Source organism: Lonchura striata, chromosome 16 (genome assembly GCF_046129695.1).
Source record: "Lonchura striata isolate bLonStr1 chromosome 16, bLonStr1.mat, whole genome shotgun sequence".
Taxonomy (NCBI): domain Eukaryota; kingdom Metazoa; phylum Chordata; class Aves; order Passeriformes; family Estrildidae; genus Lonchura; species Lonchura striata.
In genome coordinates, this window is record NC_134618.1 from 9,876,627 (window position 1) to 9,892,126 (window position 15,500).

The 15,500-nt window shown below is 37.2% G+C and overlaps 1 protein-coding gene across 3 annotated transcripts in view; it reads right to left on the reverse strand.

The window, feature by feature from the left end:
* SMG1 (SMG1 nonsense mediated mRNA decay associated PI3K related kinase) overlaps window positions 1–15,500 on the reverse strand; it is a 59,242-nt gene that overhangs the window by 37,549 nt on the left and 6,193 nt on the right. For all 3 annotated transcript variants that reach the window (XM_077786856.1, XM_021539808.3, XM_021539807.3), the window contains exons 2-10: window positions 12,555–12,718; window positions 9,528–9,683; window positions 6,828–6,964; window positions 4,548–4,606; window positions 3,662–3,875; window positions 2,796–2,921; window positions 2,629–2,701; window positions 1,862–1,959; window positions 248–421 (exon numbers count right to left, since the gene is read on the reverse strand). In XM_077786856.1, the coding sequence (XP_077642982.1) occupies window positions 248–421; window positions 1,862–1,959; window positions 2,629–2,701; window positions 2,796–2,921; window positions 3,662–3,875; window positions 4,548–4,606; window positions 6,828–6,964; window positions 9,528–9,683; window positions 12,555–12,718 (1,201 nt within the window). The remainder of the gene's footprint in view (window positions 1–247; window positions 422–1,861; window positions 1,960–2,628; window positions 2,702–2,795; window positions 2,922–3,661; window positions 3,876–4,547; window positions 4,607–6,827; window positions 6,965–9,527; window positions 9,684–12,554; window positions 12,719–15,500) is intronic.

The window sequence follows — 15,500 nt, forward strand, 5'->3', positions numbered from 1 at the left end:
GCCACATGAAGTTAAAATGTCTAAAAACATTAGTTTATGATATGATTTCTATGCGTCACTAACACAATCTATACTTTAATAAAATTATTGCATCATTATTTCTTGGAAAAAATAGATTTACTCAAATCTGAGACTATACGTATGCATGTAACGTTTGTAAAACCTAAATCAACTGAGTCAATGGCATTGCTATATGGTGACAAAACAGGTCAGCAACAAAGAAAGCCAAAGCAGATGGAGTTCTTACATCGGTTACATAAGCTTCTGTAATTGGTGGTCCTCTGATGGGGCTGAAGCGCTCCCCAATGCTCCTCACCACGGTGCTGAACACCCGCAGAAGCGCAGCCAGCTTGGGCAGCGACACCGAGGGAGGAGGAATGTCCTCATCCACCGACTCCCCAGACGCCACGTGGCTGAGGTCCTGCAGCACAAGGTTTGTGTATAAGAACATCATGAACTTGGGTGAAATGTCAAAATGTGAGACTGAAAAGACTTCATCTCTTTTCAGACATTAAACTGTACAGTCCAATTGCAAATGTATTTATCCAATGTCTCTTAGCTACGCAGACATACAAAGGAGGAATACAGGCACACAATGACAATGAGAAGTCACAGAGTAGCAATGAGTTTAGCCACTGAAATAAAGTACCCAGATATATCTTGTAAATTAAACCTGAGGCTTATGAAGTTCCTGGTCTCCAGAACATGATCATCTGTATTGCTGCACTGTTACAACAGCTGTCTGCATACTTTTACCATTCTTCCAAGAAATTCCCATCCCCAAACTGGAGTTGAGACGTTTGACTGGCCATTCCCATCACACATACAAACTAACCGACTACTCTATGCCAGCAAGCACCAGCGCCTGGGAAAGTTCCCAGAAGTGCTGATCTCATTAGTAGGGCTGCAGTCTTGCTCCACCCCACTGTGAGATAAACACGCCTCCTCCATGTTATCACAAGTTATCTTAAAACTCTTCTGTGACTAAGAATACACACATTGACCAGAGCAGCAGCCAGCTTGATAAGCAGTGATTTACTGCTCTGCCCTGTGAATCCTAAAGCTAGCTGCCCCAGCAAAGGCCCTGGTGTACAGAGAAGGACACTGACCAAATTATTGATTCTGCTTTGAGGGAAACAAATTATGCTCCAATCACAATTTTACCTACAGGACCTGCATATTAACATACACAGTGTAGTATAATTGATCTGTAAGTATGTATTCATATGAGCACATACACCTTAAAATACAGCACCACCCCCAACCCCAAAGCTCTTCCTTTAATGACAGCATCAGATAAATGCTATGCCCTGTTAACTAAGCAAAGATTACAAAGTCAAAATTAAGGACATTAAATGAATGCAATCTAGTTTTCCATCAGTTCCTGCTGCATTATTTCCTGCACAATACAATCTGCTTCTTTATTTTAAAAAGATTTATCATTAGTCTTTTAAAGCATTAAGATTTCCTCTCTCCCACTAGTTACTAGCTCTGAAACACTCTGAGATTGGACAATTAAAGAAACCACCAAGGAAAAACCATGAATTGTTTTCACATCAGCTCTTGAAAAATGACGGCATCGTGTTTGGTCAATTGTTTATAGTTTTATTACAACACTATATTCTCAATTAACAATAGCTGAAGGCCTGGTTGTGACACTAATTAAACAGTTCATGAGTATTTGTGCAGTTGGTCATTGTACATGACTGAAGTATACTCTGCAATTTGATCCTCTTTTCTCCAGGAAAGCCACATAATTTTATTTTCTACAGAAGTAATACAACCATAAAAATCACAGCTGTGGCTTTATTAAAAAAACTGTAGCAGTTAACTCTAGTGTATACCATAAAATCTTGTTTACCTCAGCATAAGCTTCCATATCTTCCAAAAACTGACCCAAGAGTGTGGTAGAAAATGTTAGATCAGCCACCCAAAAGGGCTCCAAGCTCTGCAGCCATCCTGTACAAAAATACCAAGCCAATTAATACATGGTGACATACAATCATTAAATTTTAGTTACATATTGCTGAGGGAAAATTTGCTGAGCTAAGAGGAAATCTACATGAAAATACTAACACCAGATGTTTTTGAAATAAATATAAATTGTATCTCCCTCTTCTCTCCTTTTGCAAAAATAATTTTAAGGTTCAGTTCTGTCCCACAGCAGTTAAACCCCAAAGATAGAATCTAGGCCAGTAACACAAGAAGTATAATAAACTTGCTGTGAATAACTCATAAGAAAACTAATAAAGCTATTGGAAAAATACTCCCCACTTTTCAAATGTCAGTACAGTATCTTTATGACAAAGATTTTCTAAAAGTACATAGGAAAAAAAACATATCCTTTAATATAAATTTATTAAAGATTGTTATAAAATGGCACAAAACAATTGGTGTTTAACTGTACCCTGAATAAAGCATCCCATTTCTCCAAAATTATCATAAAATGGAAAATACAAATTTCCTAAAAAGTTAGGAACAAAGTGTCTTGCTATATAGCCAGAAACTCAATTTGGTTTTATGTCAACTTCCATGTCAGAAGAACCAAACTGGTGTAAGTAAAACCCCAACATCTGCAAGCCAGAGCAGGCTGTGAGACCCTCCATGAGCTCCTCTGGCCAAACTTACCAGACACCTGCTGTGTCAAAGAAGGTTTCTGAGTGTGATCTATGTGCCACCCAACCAGTATGTCCACTGTGTCCTGGAAAGCAAATGTGAAAACAGAGTCATTACCCAATTTGATGCACCAACAATTCTATTGTAGAAAGAAAATACAAAGCAAATAGAAAGCTTACCCTAAAATTGGTGCTGAAAATGTGTGGGTAGCATCGAGACACCAAAAGGATGCACTTGACACACTTGCACAGTAACTCTGGTGTATCAACATTTTCTAGGATGGACTGCAGGCTGGTCATTACAAGCTGAAAAGTAAAGCAAAGCCAGCAGATATTTCACATTAAAACATGAGAGAGAACACATTGTGACAATCTACTTTGATTCAATCAACAAAACTATTCTTTCTGCAGGAACAAAATGTAAAAAGCATCACATACACAGCATGAAAATAAACACTTCAAGGGGGCATTTGCTTGATATACAGCAGACCCAGGGAACACCTTTCTTTAGCTCTTTAGCCACAGAACATCTGGTTTAACTCCTATTTCTCCTGTCAAAGCTTTTTGGCCCTGTAAAGTAATTATTAAATTGGAGCACACAACTGGCCATAGCTGTTCTACACCCAAAATAAGGAACCCTAAAACTTGTAAAAGGGGATCTCATCTTGTCTGCACACATCCTACTCCTTCTCAGATCTATCCACAATTCCAGTTAGAAATTGTAAATAGAAGGTGGTACAAAACAATCAAAGGGTCAAATCAAATCACTTAAGTTTATCTTTTTGGTCTCAAAAAGATTCTTCTTGGATCTGCCATAAATACTAGAAACTTGCACCAAATACATATCCTACAAAGACTTGTCATTCTTTTCTAATGCAACTAGAATTGAAGAATCCCATTCAGTCAGAAAGTTCCCTCCCAGTTGTAATGCTATTTCCTTAATATGGCAATATAACATTACTTACTGTTCATTCCAGTTTAAAAAGTTCACTCAAGCATTGCACTGAGAAAATCATTAATAATCATGTTTTAACTCGTAGTCTTACCTGCATTAAAGATGAAAATGCTTTCTTTTCTCCTACAGTCTCTAGTGCTTTGTAGGTTGCACACAAATAAAGAAGTTTAACTTCATCTTTTGTGGATGAACTGAATTTGCTAAAAATCCATTTAAAGATCTTCTCAGCCTCGTAGCTCAGAGAAGCACAAAGAAGGCCAAGACAGCAAGCTCCTTCCTGTCTCAATTCCTGAAGCAATTTGCTACTATATTTTTGGAGAGAAAAAAAACTTTGGATCTCCAGCCATGACAGCAGAACAGAAGCATGAACAAAATCAAGTATTTGCTAAAGCACAAGAAAATATATGCAGAAATGAAGCTGCTTCTCTCTTACTTACTGGCAGCAGTGGTGAAGCTAAGATAAAATTCTAAGAAATATTATTTCTATGGAGTAAATCAACTTGAATAAAAGTATGCAAATGTCTGTTCTACTTCCAACACACTATCCAATAGAAATAGTTCTTAATATGCAGCTAACTCTGGGAAACAATACTGACCTAAGCACCTAAAGGCCCACAACACAGATCTCAGCATCCTCTATATACACTCTTGATTGGATGTAAATGAGTCAGCTTTAAAAAAACTTATTTCATTTTGGAAGGTACACCACCACAGCTCCACCAGCTGAGACAGACTCCACACTACCCACAGCAACAAAGTCACACTTGTGCCTTCACATTCTCTCCAAGGGAGGTACTCTAGACAGCCCAACAGTATTGTTGATATGTCCAAGAGCCTTTACTCTCCCCAATTTTGTTCTGTTCCTGCAATGGGACACCCATGCAAAACTAGCAAATTAATTTCTCTCACTTTTCCCTCTCTATTTCAAACCTAATGCTGTCATTATTTTTCCCCTTGAGAGCATTTTTCCAGCTTACCTTTCATTGAGCACATCATGAATGGCAGTCAGGATATTATCCAGTTGTTTAACAAGTACCTGTAATATAAGAGACATAAAAGACATAAGCACAGTAATTGCCCAATACTGCCTCCATGATAGGTCCTGTTTACACCCACAGTAAACACTGCCAGCTCTCCTTGCCAAGAGAATGCCATTATGCTTTCCATGGCCACTGCAGACTAGCATAAACTATATTAAGCAACACTACAATAATATCCTAGATGTTATATTTGATATTTATTTACAGTAGCCATGAAAATATTGGCAGCCTGCTATCAAGATTTGTTCCAAATTTAGTTCTTGATGACAACATTACATCACCATGGAAGACTCACACAGCTCATGAGTAGAATCTACTAAAGACCAAATCCCTAATACTAATAAATCAATTATGTCACTGGAAAATTTAATGGAACCCATACTATAATCTGAAGTATTAAGGTTTTGACTTAGGCAATGCTGCATTTTAGTGAAATGGAATACAATTTTGGAGATTAAGTATTATTGATGAACCAGTGCTTCTCAGTAAATATAACCAGAAAGACTTGTTTTCCTAATATGCACTAAACCCCTGCCACATTAGTGATCTGATTGAAAAATCACACACGAGCTGCAGCTGCATAACATTAACAGGAAGATTTCTTGACAAGCTAATGAAAAGGTTTATTCTCTTTTCTTCAGAAAGACATTCCTCTAACACAGTGGATGGTACCCAGTGTTTGTTGTAAATTTTGAGCAACATCATGCTCTTGAGGATGGAGGGACAGATTCACATGCTTCACCCCTCAGCGCTCATAAGGGTATTTTGAAAACGCGTCTGGTACCCACAAGAGAGGCCAAAAAGGAAAAGACATCTCTATAACTGAGAAGCTAAAGCACAACTCCATTATCAGATAAGTGACTACTCACTTCTAATACTCTACTTTGAACTCATATTTCAACCCTGAAGATGACAAGAACTCAGTTAAACTACACTAAGTGTCAAGACCTGCAGGAACTACTGCTAGGTTAAACACTGTCCATTATGAAGTTTTGGCCTTGATATCACTTGACATCTGATCTTATTCTCATTAGTGAGCTCAGAGAAGCTTAATCAAAAGCTTCTCAGTGACAGACTTTTAATATTCTGACCACTAACGAAGTTTGTCATCACTGACTTAGACATTAAAATGGAAATTTCATTACATTCTGAGACACCAATAAATCCAAATAAAACACAATTACAAAACAGAATTTTAAATGGGGAAAACCTCATGGAGAATAATGGAAGTAACTAAAAGAATAGCCACAGAATAACTGGGGAAAGCATTTACTTCCTAAACCCTTGCAGTAACAAGAGGAAAGCTGAAGTTCAACTAGGCTTGCACAGGGGCTGCTTACACCTAAGTGCACAGACTAGAATACTCCCCATATTCAAGTCTCATGTCCCTTGGAAAATAACACAATTATCACTAGTTAATTAATGTACAATGAGAAAATGAACCAATTTCTTACAAATAAGGACAGACACAGATCCCACAGCAAAAGTATCAGAGCACTGTTTGCAAATGAGTGGCAGGATATTAAACGATCACTTCCTGCTTTTTCAGTACTTGGAGAACTCTTAAGCTTTCCAAAACAGTGGGGGAGATGTGACAGACAATATGCTCTTTAATATTTCATTTCAAAATATGTACTATTAAAAATTTATACCCACAGTGGGATACTTCCCTTCCCATCCCCATATCCTTAAAAAACACTTGAGGACATTAGAGACTTCAGCAAACCACAAAAACTCTTAAAGATGTAATGAAAAAGATTTACTTAATTCTCTTCCCACATACAGAGATGTTTAGTTACAAGGCTGAGTAGCTCTAAGACAAGCTGTTCGCAAGACTAAATACCTGTGTATTTTTAATTTAAAATACAGAAACAATTCTTGAACAAGACAATAACACTTTACTTCCCCTTCCCTTAGCTTCCTTTCTGAGGGGTCCAGAGGCTATTCCTAAGTGCAGTCAAAGAAAGCCACACACATGCCATGTTAATTCCTATAGTTCAGGCATTCAGCAGTTTAGTTTAAGGCAATATATTCTAATAAAACATCTGAATTATAGAAACATGACAGGCAATCCAGGAATACATTCTCCTTTCTTGTGGAATTAAATTCTTTGTATACAAGATAATTTTGCAAACATATCCCAATACTCAGATTTGAAAAAGACAGTTTTATAAAATAAGAAATACCCAATGCTGTGGAAAAGGAAGAATGACTGACCAGTTTGTTTTCTGGTTGCTGAATGAATTCTTTCAGTTGCTTTACAGTAGCCAGTCTTCGGTCTCTGTCGTCTTCCCGAGTAATCCTCCGAAGAAGATTTGACAGTCGAGACTCGTCAGAATAAGACAACGGTCGCTCTGAAAAAAGTAATTATTTGTTTTTTCCTACAGCATTTATCAACAGCACAGTATTGTCCAATACATGTATGAGTGAAATCAGTAAGTCATAATAGCCATTTAAGGAAACAATTAAAAATAAATCCTGATTGGTTTTAAACTTTTATAAAAAAAGAAAGTTAAATGTAAAATCTAATTTAGCTACCAAAATATTTCATTTATTCATGTGGACAGCCCAGTACCTCTGTTGAACTTATTCAAAACTAAGCAGAACTGTCTTACTTCTACACAAGAACCTAAACTTAGTTTCCTTCTACATAAATGGAACTAAAACAATAGTGTGGGGTAAGATTAAACCAGACTTCTGGTTGAATAAATAAAAATAATTCAAATAATATTTTGATAAAACCTTGTGGAAAAAACAAGCTGCTTCTTGAAGCAAAGAACCAGATTTAAGTTCAAGCAACTACAAAGAAACAGTATTTTCTCTCTGACAGGTAGAAGGGTTCTGCTTCAAAAAGGAAAATGGATCTGCTCTTCATTTACTGAGGAACAAAAGCCCCCAGCTTGAAGAGGGACCTGGCTGTTCACTTAAGCAGATCACAATGGGGGAGAATGAACACCTTCCTAAGAAAACACTTCACCAAACTTGGCCAACAGCACATGATACCAGAGAAGGTCACAATGCAGTTCACCTGCTTCAGGGACTAATTACCTATTAATTCATACAAATAATTAATTGCCCTCATTTGCAAAAAGGAAACCAAATTTCTTTCAACAAGTTTAAAATTAGATGCTTCATGGTGGTTCAAATCAGAGGATTAATGGAATGTGATGAGGTACCCTGAGTCAACATGACTAATGAGAAAATCCAAGACAGCTACAGAGAGCTCTCTGCTCTACTCTGCTAGACATCAGTCATCCGATGTGACTAAAGCAGCTTTGTCTTTTTTCATTTAATAGCTAATCTACATTGGCATTACTCCCAAGAATGTCAGCTAATTCTTATGTCACAATTACAACTTTAAGGAAAAAACAAGCAAAAAACACTAACCAAGAGCACGACTGAAGCGACACTAACCAAAGCACTAGTTAGCAAATACCTGTGACATCCAGTTTGTGAAAATTCAGCAAGGTCTCAGCCACATGCTAACTCATGGAAGACTATTCTTAAAATTGTTTAATGAATACATTAACAAGAAAACATCAAAGAACTTAAACCCCAAAATCTTGTTGCAGCATAATCCCATTGTATTTTAAAGAAGATATGAAAAACCAAAATGACTTGCTGAAACCTACAACAATCAAAGACAGCCAAGTTCAAAAGGAAAAACTCTTGAAATTGACATTTCAAGGAGAGAAAACATACAAGTAATAGGCAGCAACCTCAGTCATCCAAAATTATATAGCCTAACCTTTTAAATATTAAAGAAATGCTCACATGCCCAGGAAAGCAGTCTGAATTAACTATTATTTAGTACTGGCAGAAAGATTTTTTTATTCAAAGAATTTTCTATTTCTTCTACATAGACATTAAAAGACACTAAAAGGACTACCTAATTTTAGATCAAGACACTAGAATGGGATTCTAAAGTCTGAGTTTAAACCATTCACAAAATCACATTTTTGAAACAGTCATGTCACTATTTACATCTCAGCTCTTCCACCTGCAAAGCACACTAAACATTTTTTTTTCTCCTCTGAAATATTAATTATTGAGAAGAAACAGCCTGTCCTCATGTTTATAATGTGCCTGGCACAAAGCAGGCAGTTTTTACCAGTGGCTCAACTACTACTTATACTAAGTGATTCAATAAGTGACAGTGCTTAGTCATAAAGCTTCTATTTTCATTCAAAAATGCTTGGAATAACTTTTTTTTTTTTTGAATTATGACTCAAACCTCAAATAGTGACAAGAGTGAAGCCTTCTTCCTCAAAAACACAAGCCCAGCATTCCTGCACCCTCTTGAAACTCCAAATTTGTTCTTGCTGCATCTCCAAAGACCTTGCCCACATTCTTAGGATACTTCCAGCTCCTCCCTGGCCTCTATTCCTCAGCAAGAGGGAGCACAAGCAGTGGCAGGCTCAGGACACACACGGTGACAGGATGGTGACAGGACATGATCACTGCTTGTCCTGCAGCCCAGGGAGAACAGGGAACAGCTGAGCTGCTTCTGACCATTGCTGCTCTTCCCACACTGGGGCTCATTAATTATCAACTTTACTCAGGCATCAATCTGCAACAAATCCAAAGCAAGTTTTCCTTCTTAGAGATGTCTCTCCCAAATCTGACTAACCTAAGTAAGGGTTCAAATGCCATCTAAAGGAAACTGAAAGATTAACAGCCTAAGCCAGGTAGTTGAGAAATCTGCCAAACCTGTAGAGGAAGCCTCAGCAGAAGGAACAGTAAAACAAGACAAAAAAACGAGCAAAACAAGTTTCCATCAACACCATCTAATCATGTATCACAAAAAATAAAATCCATACAGAGTGCATAACTACAGTGAACGTCTTCTCATATTCTGAACACAAGAAATGTTGCCAAAAGAGATATCCTCTTCCTGAAAATCAGCAGTATCCTTACCCTGTGATTTCCTCATGTCTTTTGTGGCTAAAGCACGATTCCCATGCGGAACACTGGTAAAATCAGGATTGGTCACATTGTTAACTCTCAGCTCTTGCCCCAACGACTTCCGACCATAAGTATTTTCCCCAGATCCTCCATTGACACTGTAGCCACCTGTGGACAAAGCAATGTGACATTAAAACAAGCTTTCAGATATTTACAAGAGTGGTGAGCTGCGAGTTATGCAATTCATATGCAAATTAGCAGCTCTATCTTCTACCACCTCCTTTAGCTTCCATTTTCATTTCTATGTGCACCAATGTTTTGTTATATCCTGTAAGTTTCCAGGTCACAGATTTAGAATCTCATCTGTCTTTCTTTTTAAATATGGGAAAAAAACACTACTGCCATAAAGTTTAGCATCAATTTTGTTGCATTTAATGTTTTATTATTATTACTTTAACTTGAAAGGCTTTGTAAGATACAAGGTCAAACTGCTAGTACACATGGCTAGTTATTTTCACTTACTTGCTCCTTTACGCACATGAAATCTCCATTCTGTTTTTGCTATGAATCCACCACACAAGCTAAGTAAAATGGCCAAAAAAAAAGAGAAAGTTTTTGGAAAGACAAATATTATCTGTTTGCACAGACTGAACAACTCTCCTAAATACAAAAAGGTCAACATTTTCACTAATACATTTTCACTAAGCATAATTTTGAGTAAGTCAATTTATCTTACTCCTATATCCACAAGAATGAACAAACTCAAATGCTGAGACTGGAAGTCTTCCAGCCTGCCACACCACTTTGCAGGGCAGGTTTTTCCCCTCAATACTGTAGAGAAGTGAAACTGTCCCCTGAGCCTGCCCAATCCTTCACTCAATGTATTAGAGCTCACTTCCAAGGAAGATTTCTAACGAGCCTCCTCTGTCCAAGACAGGGAAGGATCAACTAATAAAATTAAACCCAGCATGACAAAAAAAATGCAAGATTTCTCTCAAAAAAGGTAATTCCACAAGTCCATCTGCTTCAATATATAAAAGAAGGTCTGGGGAAAAGGACAGGTGGCTCCCCAAGAAGCTGCCCACTGAGACTAAAGGACTGACAAAAAAGTAGAGTTCAAACATTGAGGTGAACCTGAACTTTAGCAGATGTAAAGAATGCTTATTTAAGGCAAAGCTTTAGATAAAAAGCAGATATTAACTACCAGTATGCATTTTTGCATTCCTATACACATAGAGCTACCCTACCATTACAGAAAACCCTGTGCAAAGTCTCACTTGCAATTAGTTAACTACAATTACAGTAAAGATAGTTTTGTATCATTTAGATTTACAACATCTTTAACAACTAAGTTTTTAAACAAACTAGCAAGCATGACACCTTCACGTTATTTTGTCAGAACAAACCCACTGTCCTATGAAGGATGTAACTTCTAACAGCAATTAATGCATTTGAGCCTTAACATAAGAGTCATATCCTTGGAGGTTTTCAAATCTGAAAATCTTCCAAAAAATTATCAACTTGTGAGTGGTTTTTATTGCTAACTCCAGAAACTGAGAGGAGGTGGATAGGGGGTGTATGGAAGCCAGAACAGAAAATCTCAAATGAAAATTCCATGCTGGCAGACTCCAACAGATGAGTTGATAAATCTTAGTAAACAGAGAAACTATTCTGCATCTTTAAGCTAACAAATTTCTCCAATAATAAAAATGAACTAGCTACACCTGGAACTTGGTTTTATAGTTAGAATATCCTAATCACCTTTTCTCAAGTCACGCCTGAACAAAACAGCACAAAGTGCTGAGCCAGCAGAGACATGCCCTGCAAGATACAGCACTGGAGGGAGAGCCAGGTACATTTTTCTTCTCCAATGGCACTTTCCCAGCAACTTCACAAAAAACCTTCCTGAATTTGTCCAAAACTTACTATTTCACTGCACTGCCGGTACATTCTTTAAATACCAGCACCCTTCAAATTACAAGAACAACCTCCTATGCCAGTCTGTGTTAAACACAATACAACATTCCACATTAGCAGACAAATACACTCACCTCCTAAGCAGTTTCTCTACTGAAGTAAAACAAATCTTAAAGTTCTCAAACTATGCAGATAAACATGCTTCTGCCACCTACTAACACTACCTTATAAAAAAATTAATTTGCATCCAGTTGTAACTTCCCCTAAGATACAGCAATTATTTACAGTCAGTTACAGGTCAGAGAAGTGGGGGGAGTTCAAATACTTTTTAGGTTCCTGAACAAAAATTTCCACACTACAATTCCTGTGAGATTTTTTCTTGAGTCTGGCCTGCCTGAGGATTTACATAGTCAAAAAGTGACTCTGCAAGTAATAAATCCTCCAATTTGATATCTGTATTTGGCAATTAGAGAAAAAAAATCAGAATATAGATTTTTCATTATTACAGAAAAGATACAATTCTGACTGTTTAACTATTTTCTAGAGATAGCATTTATATCCTAAAAATGAAAAAAAAAACAAAACCAGTAAAAATGTATGAATCAGACATCACATGATTTACATGAAGTCAGACTGAGGTACATGAAAGTAGAAACTGCCATTAATGATAAGAATATAGATCTGTTTACTGAACAAAGATTCCAGTTTGGTGCAGTAAAGCTACAACAGGCAATAGATCAGTCTAGCAGCCCATTTAATCCAATACCAAGAGTACTAGAGACTACTGAGGAAGAAATTACAGCCTGAAGACCAGACACATCCAGAACATTATTCTGAGGAAAAAAGTACACATTCTATTAATGCATCAAGGCTTCTCTTGCATTTTTCTCCTAACACAACTGCACATTTTTCTCAGTATTCACAAGCACAATTTCTTGGTATTTCTTTGACAAATTTCCCAAAAAAGCAATACTGTTGCAATGAGACAAATCAAATTGCTGCCTTTTTTGGGGGGAGGGGAAAAAGAAAAAAACAAAACAAAATAAGAATTTCTCCATCTCAGTTTACTGCCTTTCCCTGAATGTTCCCTCACAATCATACATGAAACAGCAATCTGTGTACCTTTTTCTTCATTCTGTATGTCAGTGTGGACTCTGATATCATCGTGTCTTTGCCGAGACACCACAGCTGAATTTGAGGGTTGTAATCCATAGGAGGCAGAACTGCCCCGATCTCTGGATGAAGAATATTTTAAATTGTCCTGGTCAGCTGATGCACTGTCAGTTCTACAAAGAGAAAAATATATTTTTTTTAATGTAGGGATATAACAGGAGTGGGATTCACATTCACTTATAAATGCAACATATTTAAATGACAATCCCAAATGTATTTCCCTATGTCAAAAAAGTTGTTTGTCTAACCTGTTGCTTAAAAAGAGACCTTAAATTCACATTGGGATGGGAATTGACTAATTATCACAGCAACATGCAAAGGAAATGCATTCTAGAGTGCTAGTGTCTTTTCTTATGACCTGCTCAAGTCTCTTTTCAGTTGCATGTCTATACAAGGAAAAAATTACTCCCCAGAGGTGACAAATAAAACACAATTAGGTCCAGGTATGTATCACAGCTGGATGATAGAGTGCCTACCATTTGTGAAAGTCATCACTAGTCTACAGATGAACATTTACATAATATACCATGGGCCTTACTCAGCAACATAAACCCTCTTACTAGATGGAAGAATGTAACTGATGATCAGCACAAAAATCACATATTAAGTTTCTACAAAATAAAATCTGCAAAGCAAGGAAGAAGGCTTTACTGTGAAAAATCTGAAAGGTAAATTAGGAGCTGTGATCCTTAAGCATAAATGTCTGCAGATAAAAAGCAAGTTTAAAAAAAACTGCATTATGTTTAAACCACTCTCATATCAGAAAACTGATATAAACCAGACTAAACTTTTAAGGAAAAAGATTAAAGTTATGACATTAACTCTTCTCCCTGGACACACTAAGTGGTTTAATTTTTAAATATACAGGACTTTCATAATAAACATGCATGCATGAGACTTCAGAACATAAACTCAACCAATCACTTTAAATGCACTCTTACAAGCAATGATGGGGGGATGACATTAAAACAAATAAAGCAATACTCATCCAAGGGGAGAATCAGCAGAATTTCATTCAACTGAAGTGTATTTGGAATCAGACTATTCAGATTATTAGCAGCAAGCTTTCCCTACTCTAAAGATCTACTATTTTTATTTAAAGTTTTGGATAGTTCATTCAATTATTTAATAAAAAAGCAGGACAGATCACTCCTGTAAATTAACTACAATTTGTGTAAGGATAAACACCACATCTTAATTAAGAAAATGTCTTTCATTTTTCCTTTTTAAGCAAACACTGTGATTAGAACTGGTAGACAAATTCAGGGAAAAAGGAGCTAAATACAAATACATCTCAATGCCAAAAGGGAAAAACACAGGCAAAGTTGTTACTTAAGCAGTACTAAAGGCTTGCTTGGCCACAGTACAACTGGAAGAGGAATACCATGAGCACTGACACTTGCAAAACCAACTGGAATTAAAGACACACATTTTATTCTCCTGAGCATGTTAAAACACATTATATATTATCATTTTGGAACAATAAGAAAATTGTGCCTTTTTCCCTGTTCTCACAGTGTAAGTTGATATAAGATTTGCTTGGCAGATTTTATTCCCTTTTGCACTGTAAGCAAGTTCAATTTTAGACATACACAGCAAGACACTTTTCCTCATTCAGTATTCACTCTGCCATCACATCTACTGCTTTGTTGGGCACTTGCTTGGGCTATTTAAAAAACAGGTTATGCTATTCTAGAGGCAAAGCCTTAGTAAAAGTCTTTATACATGACAGTTAACTAGGATTGTAAAAATCTTTATACAATTGTTCCATCATCATTAACCTAAGCTATGTTGAACACGAAAGTTCTGCACTTCACATGGTATGAACTTTGAATGTGACCAAATCATGAGCAAATTTCCAGACATACACAGGGACCCCAGATCTTCTCCCTGCCCTGAAACCTCCCACTTCACAATTACATTAGCCTTTCAATGAAACAGGCTGACAAATTTTCAGCTGGCAAATTTAAGTACTGATGACTTTTTACATTTACCTTCCCAAAGGGCATCGCTTTTTTTAAGGCAATGTGCTGTAAACTGAATCATCTCCAATTGTCAGCCATTAACGCTGAAATTCCTACGTCTGAAGAAAAGCTGATTAAATGTACAATTTTTAACACTGTTCTGTGAATATCGATCAACTGAAGGACTACAAATGTTCTCAGCTAACCCCACTTCCCACAGGACAGCCTTTGAATGCTTTGTAAAATTTTCCATTGTGGAAAAATACATGAGCCTATTGTTTCCCCAGGAAAACCCACACACTCACTTCATCCTGGCTTCTGGAACAGCTATCTGCAAGCAACCTGCTCACACTTTATCACCAACTAAAAGGTGAGTCCAATTTTAGTAAAAAATATGTAATTGTTCTCCTATGTATCAATTTAAGTGACAATAATGCCTTCTGACAACATTGTTCCCACTACAATTAAATGTGTAGCTTAGACAGGATAGAAACTCCTGGCTATCTTTATGAGGCAGAGACAAAAATCATCCTAGAAAGATTCTGGTATTCTGTGACACAACTGACTGCTATGGCCCATATTGCTTGAAAAGAGGATTTCCAAACCACTCTGGGAACTTGTGGCATGGGCTCATCAAGACCTGGGGCTGTGACCCAGCACCTGCCACCTGCCCCAGGAATCTAGACACTTGGGTGACACAGGGCACTGCTGTGCACACTCACTGTGTGCACAGGCAGACACCCTCAATTTCCAAATCCATTTGTGAAAGGTACCTTTTCCATGTCAGGAATGTGGTTTTTATTTTGAAAGACAGCCCCTCACAACTCAAAGGCAGGCACTCTGTGCTCAGGTCCTTGCTAAAGTCTTACAAATAATTTTTTCTGCCTCCATCCAGCCATTCCACCAGGGAATGGGCAGAACTGTGCTGCTG